Source organism: Amorphotheca resinae (assembly GCF_003019875.1).
Source record: "Amorphotheca resinae ATCC 22711 unplaced genomic scaffold M430scaffold_2, whole genome shotgun sequence".
Classification (NCBI taxonomy): Eukaryota; Fungi; Ascomycota; class Leotiomycetes; order Helotiales; family Amorphothecaceae; genus Amorphotheca; species Amorphotheca resinae.
In genome coordinates this window covers 2,471,680-2,479,935 of record NW_020194472.1, presented here as the reverse complement: position 1 = coordinate 2,479,935, position 8,256 = coordinate 2,471,680, and the positions used below count along the sequence as shown (strand labels likewise).

The window sequence follows — 8,256 nt, the reverse complement described above, 5'->3', positions numbered from 1 at the left end:
AAAAAAAAAAAAAAAAATGAAGAAACAACAGCTGTTCTTAGATACCTTATGCAACTGCCGTGAATCGAACACGAACCTCCACCTTACTCATTTACATGGAAGGGTGGAATCCTAACCATTGGACCACAGAAGCCCGATTATTGGTAGAATTCGCTTTATTTTTTCACTTATCCTTTACTCGTTTTTGGGCGGGTCTCTGAGGCTCCACCCCTACCTACCTTAGTTAACACCCCCTGACAAACCCCGCTTCGGGCCGTGACATGACGTTTGGTTTCCTAACTCCGGTATCATTGGAATAGTGGTTTATCCATCTACATCGGGGCATTGCACTTCCAAAGACACACGGAGACTTCGAACCTAATTATCTTGATAGGAGGTCAAAGTGGATATAGAAGCAAGGTAAGGTAGGGAAGTAAGTCTGATACATATTTCATAAATCTACAGCTCACGCAATACTTTTGATAAACTGCGCCGCGAGACGTCCCACCTCTTCCGGCGCCTCTACACAATGCCAATGGCCGACGCCCTCCAACAGCTTAAGTTCCTTCTTCTCCTTGCTCGTCCCGTACGCTTCCAGGATAGCCTCGCAGCCGGTGATAGGCGACGTCTTGTCGTCCCCGCCCGCGAGGAGCAAGACCGGCGCCTTGATGGTCTCGTAGTCTGGCCTCTCGGCCTTGGCGATCACGTTGCACAGGGAGATGTAGCCCTCTGGTGAAGTGCCTAGGATCAGAGCGCGCACGAATGCGCGCTGCAGAGGACCGGCTTTCTGTCCTGTAGCGGCGCTGGGAATGGTCGCTGCTAGATTCTCAAGTCCATCTGTTTGGAGATTTAGAATTGTTGGAAAAGAAACAGATGTACGACGCAGCTAACGAGAGAATGGGTGAGGGGGTTAAATAGGGGTCAAATACACACCTTTCTTCACAGCAGCAATCCGATCCTCGAATGCTTTCGCGGCCCCAGCGCTGGGGTTCACAGGGCCGACGAGGACGACGCCGCGGACGCGCTCCGGCTTCGTGGCAGCGAGACGACTGGCCAGGATGCCGCCCATAGAGTGGCCGACGACGACGACCTCACCCTTGACATCCACAGCGTCGAGGAACGCCAGGATGTCGTCGGCGATGGTGGTTATGCTCTGCTCTGTGGCTCCGAGGGTTGAGAGCCCGGAGCCCGGAGTGTCGAGAGCTAAGCAGCGGGAGACGGGCTGTAGCTTGGGGATGATGGGGTGGTAGAAGCACGAGGAGGAGCCCAGACCGTGGATGAGCACCGTGGTCACCCTGGGAGATCCATTGTCTTCTTGAGGGCTGTCCGTGTAGAAGATGGACTTGCCGTTGATGTTGACGGAAGGCATTTTGCACGGTGCTGTGCTATGATACTGGGGATACTTGCGATAGAACTTAGAGGAATCTGATATTGGCTTCCAGATTCCTTTTCCTCGGACACGTGATAGTACTTTGACAGGAGAAGAGCGTGAGATGGATTGGAGAAGTATCATATGGTTTCTGGTCGTTGTTCTGTACAAGCTGTTCTAAAGGTCCTACCCCACATATGAGGGGCAGCTTCCGATCGGATGCTGCACTGAGGGGTCAATCGATACCGTCACGTGCCATGATTAGTAAGCTACCCCTATCATCTGGATGTCCAAGCTAGGTAACTATTCAATGGGGCGAGGATAACTGGGTATTCAAGTCCCAGGCTTAAGAAACGTCAATAATGATGCAGTATTATAATATATGCGCATATATAATTCTGACAAACATATCCTCAGCAATCATGGTCTCACTGCAGATTTTTCAGGGGCTGTGCAAATAATTATGTACCCAGGGAGCAACTCTTGGAATATACGTTCATATTACTAGTAAGAGAGCCAAGCAACAATCTCATACGCCATTCCATGTCATTAGCGCTTCAGGGTATCCGACTTGCTATCACATGTAATATTAATCCACACCAATCTCCTAGGTCTCGTGCTTCTCGATATGATCCGTGGGCACGACATCGGCGAGGGTCTCATCAGTACCCACCAAATCTTCCTCCACAGAAACATGGTCCTTGATCTTCCAGAAGATGACGGGAGCGGCGACAACGAGGGAGCCTGCTAGCAGACCCCAGTTGCTGGCAAATTCAGCCACGTAGGAGATCTTGTGGCTGTCGAGAGAGAACATCACGGCTGCTCCAGCGGACTGCATGCCTTTGTAGAAACCGACGTAGTTTGCCGATCGACGACCGGAGTTGGAGAGCGCTCCCATGAACCTTTTAGTGGATGTTAGAACTGCGGGCTTAGGGGAAGAGGTAAGGGACGTACCAGTAGACGGTGGCTTGCCAGAGAGCATCGTAGAAGCCGTAGAAGATGTAGAGAAACATAGGGCCAACATAGCCCGAGGACGTCCAATCAGTTGGGACAAAGTTAGGGTTCAACTTGGGGTTGACGGAGTCGCGAGTGTACGTCTTCTCGTAAGCGTAGCCGCCTCCCCAGATGACCATGGTCAAGACAAAGAGCGTTCCCCAAGCAATCTTGGCTCGGACAGTACGACGGATCTTGTCGACATCAAGAGCATAACCCAATATGATCGCGGCGATGATTTGTGCCAGGTAGTACAAAAGGCTGTTGAGCGCCTTGGTACGGGTAGAAAATCGGGCACCATTGACGGCGTTCTGTTGGTAGGTATAGAACCAGTTCGAGGACCAGAACATGGGGAAGAGCAGGATGACGAAAGGCTCGAATCGGATGGTTTCCCAGAGTCCGATGAACTCAGATTGCCAGCTAGGATTCTTCATCATAATCACACGGCTGCCATCAACACGGACGACATCTGATGCGTTGCAGAGGCAAAGGGCAAGGCAGGCACCGATGAACATGAGAACAATAAAGGCAATGTAGGTACCGTCGGTGACGGTGCTGTTGGTCTTAACATGGATGTTCTGGCCAAGGGGAATCTAGGAGGCTGTTAGCTCGGTTCTGGCCCTTCACCAACAGATGGAAGCATATGTTTCCGAATCTCGAGCGCATAGCACGTGATCGAATAGTGGCTAGGAGAAGAGAGCAAGACTTACCAAACTTCCAATGACCGCACCCATATTGAATATACCCCAAAACCAGGCAAAATATCTGCCCTTTTGACCCTCAGTTGGGTACGAGATCATGATCGTTCCCTGGGCAGTCCACAGCAGGCCTGCGCAAATACCGAGCCACGCACCGGCGAAGATGTTGAATCCACGAACGCTGGCATGCACGGAAACCAGCAAACTGATGGCGTAGAGACAGTATCCAATTCCTCCAAAAGCCAAAGTCACTTTAACCCCAAGTCTGTTAACAATTGTCCCACCGAAGAAACCAAACACGGCGAAGGCCGAGTACAGGGCAGTGTTCTGCAGTCGACTGTTAGTAAGGCGTGCGGGGTGGACGTTTGTGGGGAATAAGCATCGCTCACCATGTTGTCTGCCAGGGTCTGGTCTGTTTTCCCAGCACCACCCATACCTCCAAGCGCGTTGAACATTCCAGGGCACATGAAGCAAACGAAGGCGACCATCCCCAGCTGGACCTTTGGCGATGCGTACCATGGAATGACGAATTTCCCAATGCGCCGCTGTCTGTACATCCATCCCGGTGGTAGAGTCACGTCTCCCGTAGCCTCCTCGGAGTAATCCACAGCTGCGGTAGCTGCCGTCTCTTTCTCGGTCGCGCTCGTGGCAACAGCACCGTCGCCCTGGGGCAGTTCGTTGTCGGCCATCGTGGATTGCTATCCAGCTCAGGAGGAATCAAGGCGGGAGGGAGTTGGCAGGAGGTCACGCGAGCCCGAGTCTGCGGTTGGAGCTTCAGATCAGAAGTGAGCAGATGTGGGCCGGGGAAGGATAGGATGATATAGAATCTGGAGTCCTGGACTGGTCCTGGACTACGTACGATGTACACACAGGATGTACATGTGCCCTGGACGTGGATGTAAGCCCCCGTCAATTGACACGAGCGCGAAGAGAGATAAGGCTCGAGGTAACCGGCCACACGCCGGCGCGCTTGAGGTCGCTCCGCCGCACGTCTGCGAAGGGGGGAGCGGTATGAGTGGTTAGACGCGAGCGGATGGTTGCTGTATGGTTGCAATTAACTTCCTTAATCAACGGCCCTCATCGAGCAGTCCATGGCCATTGGTGGCCGCGGATCCCTTCCTGTCGCGAGGGCCATGTCGCCGGTCGTTCGTAGTATCATGGGCCATGGCATGTAACGTGTGATGGGTCTGCGAAGCTTGGGTTTGGCAGTGTCGATCGGTTGACGGGGAGAGGCTGAGAGAAGTGAGAGGGTTCGGAGGGGTGGAGACGATGGAGCTGCACCCAACCCCGGCGCCGCCCTCGTATTGGTAATCTGATACATAGATAGTCCTGTACATCAGACTGGAGTAAGCCCAAGTAAGCTCGATTCTGACCATCCCGTGTCGCTGGGCCAATGGGCTGCAGCCAACGCCGCCGGGGTAACGAGGGACTGGGGTAGGGAGTCGGGAGCGTACCTGGTGCTGGGTGGGCGACATCGATCGATATCTGTTGTGGTCTGGCCTGGAATCTAGAATGCCCATCTGGGATTCTAGGGCAAACTCCTTGGAAGTTGGCAAGTAAGGGAGTTGGGAGTTGGTGCTGTGGTCGCGCGCCGTTCCATCTCTAGCAGACGGTGGACTCTGGAGTGAGGTAGGGAGAGACTAGTGGTCTACGGTAAACGGTAAGGTACCTGAAGGTAAGAATAAAAGCTACGTAGTAGCGCCCCCTCCACCCTTATCGCACACGAACAGAGATGTGTACAGAAAACAGATCAGATGTGTATCGCGTTTGAACGATCGATGTTTGGACCTCTGTATGGCCCCTGATTCTCACGATTCCTTCTCCCATTGCCTCAGATGTTACATACATACTTCCCGTCCCCCGTCCTTCATCTGATTGACATGTTACTGTACTGTACCGCGCTTCTTTCTTATCTCTCGCTATCTGCGCTCCGCTCTCCGCATTTCCACTATTTCCCAGACAACCAGTGTCCTGAGGCGTTTTTTCTTCTCCAGCCACGCCCGTGCAGTATATGCTGCGCTCTGTTGTGCGCCTCTCGTTTAAACCCATGGAGAATTGGTGTCCAAACCAGCCGAGTTTCTCGAGAACACGGGACGACTGAAACGTGTCTCGAGGTGGATTTCCATTGAGCCACTTTCTCTGTGTTGGAGAATGATCTTAACGGAATAGGTGTGCTGGCTGCTGGGTTGGATGCAGAGAAAAAGAAAAAGCATTTGAAGGGGATGAAGGAAAAGGAGACGAGAGGGCAAGACCTGGATGGCATCTATACGATACTCATGGGAGGCATTGTCACAGCCAGCCCACTCCCGATGACCCCGGAGTCAAAGTGCACAGCGAGAGGAAAGGGGTCGAGGGACTTCCATCGCCCTGTCGCTCTGGATTCCTTGTACACCCTGACCCCGAACCAAAGTCCCACATCTCATTCTCCGCTCCCATCTCAGCCCAGAGATAGCCTCGATCGCCATTGCAATACTAATTCGTCAAATGCACAAGATCGATGAGGACATCCGTCGTCTAGAGGCCCCTCTCTTTTCCCTCTATGGAGCTTGAGAAAGACCATTGGTAAGCTTACAATGAGACAAGCTCAAGTTGAGTCAGACGCTGGCATAGTAAGTGGGCGATGATGGGAAGTGAGGGTAATTGCTTCGTAAGGTACGATGGGATATAGCAGAATCTTTGAACTGCGAGAGCCAGCAACTGAAGCAATCGATGCCCGAATTTCTACTCGCCGCATCCGAGCAAATGCTGCAAGAGAACAAAAGATATGAAGCGTTGGCTACTGGATTGCTGACTTCTGTGCAGTATCAGTTCTTGAAGGTGTATATTAAGGTAGGCATTAGAAACAGTCAGGGTCAAAGAGGCAGCTCGTTTTTATGCTCCATAAATCCAACGACCATATTCATCATCTCATCACACGCCTCAGAATCGACCTAATTGTCCGCATCATAATCATTAATGGCTTTCACCTTCGCCGCACTGCCCGAATTCTATACCTCGTATTAGCATATTCTGACGACTCACGGCTCCCCTCCCAACTCCCCACTCACCGGATCAAACCTATACCCCAACCACTCCTTCACCAGCCTCCTCGCCAGCTCCAAGCCAATGACCCTCTGTCCCAGACACAGCACCTGCGCATCGTTACTCAGCACCGCTCGCTCGACACTAAAGCTATCGTGCGCAGTAACGGCTCTGATGCCGGTGACCTTGTTCGCGCTGATCGCCACGCCCAGCCCGGTGCCGCAGATCAGCAGTGCGCGGTCCGCCTCCCCATCGCGGATCAGTTTCGCCGCATCGACCGCGAAGTGCGGGTATGCTTTCTTGTCCGAGGCGCTGTGCGGCCCGACGTCGTGCACCGAGGCCACGCGCGCATCGGCTCGTAGGTCTTCGGTGAGCTGTGCCTTGTAGTCGAAGCCCGCTGGGGTCGCTGTTAGCTTTGTGGTGGGAGGGTAAACTGGTGAAAAGGGCATTGCTAGTGAGGGAGAGCTATAAATACCATCATCGCCGCCAACTACGATCCTGAGTGGTTTGGGTTCGGCTGCCATGGTGCAGTATGTGGGGATGCGGGGTAGCCTTGTCGTTCTCCGCTCTTAAAGACGGTGATGATATCTGGAATTAAGGAGCAGCACAGAACAGTGAGAATAAAAAGAAAGGATGGTTAGAGAGCCTGGAAGTAAGAGAATGTAGATTTGACACTTTTATAATGTTCACGGATGGATACTGCGAGTCCTGCTTCTCCGCGTGGCAACACTCCTGAGAATCGGATGGCCGAAAATGGCAATCCGAGGGGTGGGGTCTGGCCAAGGAACATCTCTGTGTAGCGGAACCACTTCTACCCAGAAATCTTCTACTAAGAAGACACTTTTGAAGATCAATTTCATGCCATTCGATTCTCTCATAGATTGAACATTATCTCGTACTGTTGAGACTCCCAGGTCCGTCGTGACCTACCAGTTCCTGGCAGATTCATAGCAAGCTAAACATGGTTGATCCAGATATCATGGCATCGTCACCCTCTCGAAAGACGGTGGGTGTATCCCTCAAGATGTACTTCGACCTCGAAAAGACGTCCCAGTATATAAGGGCTTGTGCCCCACTTGGAGCCCACGCATTAGCACACAACGTCGACATCTTCGTGATACCGGACTTCCTGTCCCTCACAGCCACGAGTACGGCTCTCCGTCTTGAAGCTCCCACCATCCGGCTCGGAGCCCAGGACTGCTTCTGGGAGGATAGTGGTGCGTATACGGGAGAGGTGTCGCCGGCGGTGCTGAAGAGCATTGGATGCTCGCTGGTCGAACTCGGCCACGCAGAGAGGAGGAGGTTATTCGGCGAGACCGACGCGGACGTTGCGAAGAAAGCACGAGCAGTTGTCAGGAACGGCATGACGCCCCTAGTTTGCATAGGAGAGAAGAGACAGGGAACGATCGAGGAGGCAGTAGACGAATGCCGGCCGCAAATCGAGTCCATACTAGAAGTAACGGACCAGGAAATCATCTTTGCGTACGAGCCGGTCTGGGCAATCGGCCAGCCCAAACCTGCCTCTGCGGCATATGTGGTTGCTGTCACGAAGGAGCTGCGGAAGCTTTGCGGGTCGCGGCCCGTGAGGTTCCTCTATGGTGGATCAGCAGGACCGGGGACTTTTGATGCGATGCGGGACGGGGTGGATGGCTTGTTTCTGGGACGTTTCGCGCATGATCCTGAGAGGTTCCGTGAGGTTATCACGGAGGTTGGAGCATCATGAACCTCTCCTGCAGATTGCAGCAAATACGAGCTTGCCTCATGGCCAAAGCGCGCGTTTGTCTTAGAGCCTCGAACAGATCTTCGTCGGGGGTCATGGGCTTGAAGGCTCCCTGCCGAGAATTAGATAGGTACTGGGCGGCCTTCAACCCAGCAACAAACAACAGGCAGACGAGCGTTGCGCATGCTTTGACAATTAACACCCTTTTCAGGCCTTTCAATTGACCCAAAAAAATGGCAGCAAATTAGTGCTTTTACCCCGAAAGCGTCGGACTCTCTTGTGTTTGGTCGTATCAGAAGAGCGAAAAGGCTCTGTGCTCTGACTAGCGTGCTCCAGGAAGGAGGCTCAAGCACACGCATTGGGTGTCTTTTACCAAGTATCACAATTGACACGCCCACAAGCCATCCGTTGGATTGTATCGTATTTTACCCACGTATCACGCGGTATAGCCTGACGGGATTCGTTATTTGCGCTTG

At 52.9% G+C, this 8,256-nt stretch overlaps 4 protein-coding genes across 4 annotated transcripts; 1 reads left to right on the top strand and 3 right to left on the bottom strand.

The window, feature by feature from the left end:
* Window positions 1–371: 371 nt before the first annotated feature.
* Window positions 372–1,515, bottom strand: M430DRAFT_33359 (hypothetical protein). Its single transcript, XM_024866357.1, has 2 exons — window positions 913–1,515; window positions 372–816 (listed from the first exon to the last, which is right to left on the bottom strand). The coding sequence occupies exons 1-2, from the start codon at window positions 1,346–1,348 to the stop codon at window positions 446–448; spliced, it is 807 nt and encodes a 268-aa protein (XP_024724364.1). The 5' UTR covers window positions 1,349–1,515; the 3' UTR covers window positions 372–445.
* A 440-nt stretch (window positions 1,516–1,955) lies between these two features.
* Window positions 1,956–4,071, bottom strand: M430DRAFT_134519 (hypothetical protein; the record flags this gene model as incomplete). The annotated part of the gene is made up of 4 exons (XM_024862358.1): window positions 3,429–4,071; window positions 3,052–3,366; window positions 2,303–2,934; window positions 1,956–2,250 (listed from the first exon to the last, which is right to left on the bottom strand). The coding sequence occupies exons 1-4, from the start codon at window positions 3,726–3,728 to the stop codon at window positions 1,956–1,958; spliced, it is 1,542 nt and encodes a 513-aa protein (XP_024724363.1). The 5' UTR covers window positions 3,729–4,071.
* A 1,722-nt stretch (window positions 4,072–5,793) lies between these two features.
* M430DRAFT_134518 (hypothetical protein) lies at window positions 5,794–6,649 on the bottom strand. Its single transcript, XM_024862357.1, has 3 exons — window positions 6,536–6,649; window positions 6,087–6,457; window positions 5,794–6,026 (listed from the first exon to the last, which is right to left on the bottom strand). The coding sequence occupies exons 1-3, from the start codon at window positions 6,582–6,584 to the stop codon at window positions 5,970–5,972; spliced, it is 477 nt and encodes a 158-aa protein (XP_024724362.1). The 5' UTR covers window positions 6,585–6,649; the 3' UTR covers window positions 5,794–5,969.
* A 255-nt stretch (window positions 6,650–6,904) lies between these two features.
* On the top strand, window positions 6,905–8,053 carry M430DRAFT_33355 (hypothetical protein). Its single transcript, XM_024866356.1, has 2 exons — window positions 6,905–6,974; window positions 7,035–8,053. Exon 2 carries the CDS (start codon window positions 7,040–7,042, stop codon window positions 7,781–7,783), a length of 744 nt encoding a protein of 247 aa, XP_024724361.1. The 5' UTR covers window positions 6,905–6,974; window positions 7,035–7,039; the 3' UTR covers window positions 7,784–8,053.
* The last annotated feature ends 203 nt before the right edge of the window (window positions 8,054–8,256 follow it).

Coding starts and splice junctions, on each gene's coding strand:
- M430DRAFT_33359 (XM_024866357.1), bottom strand. CDS start 1,348: ATGCCTTCCGTCAACATCAACGGCAAGTCCATCTTCTACACGGACAGC. Junction 817..912: donor GATTGCTGCTGTGAAGAAAG/GTGTGTATTTGA, acceptor ATCTCCAAACAG/ATGGACTTGAGAATCTAGCA.
- M430DRAFT_134518 (XM_024862357.1), bottom strand. CDS start 6,584: ATGGCAGCCGAACCCAAACCACTCAGGATCGTAGTTGGCGGCGATGAT. Junction 6,458..6,535: donor CGTAGTTGGCGGCGATGATG/GTATTTATAGCT, acceptor CAGCGACCCCAG/CGGGCTTCGACTACAAGGCA. Junction 6,027..6,086: donor TGGGGTATAGGTTTGATCCG/GTGAGTGGGGAG, acceptor TACGAGGTATAG/AATTCGGGCAGTGCGGCGAA.
- M430DRAFT_33355 (XM_024866356.1), top strand. CDS start 7,040: ATGGCATCGTCACCCTCTCGAAAGACGGTGGGTGTATCCCTCAAGATG.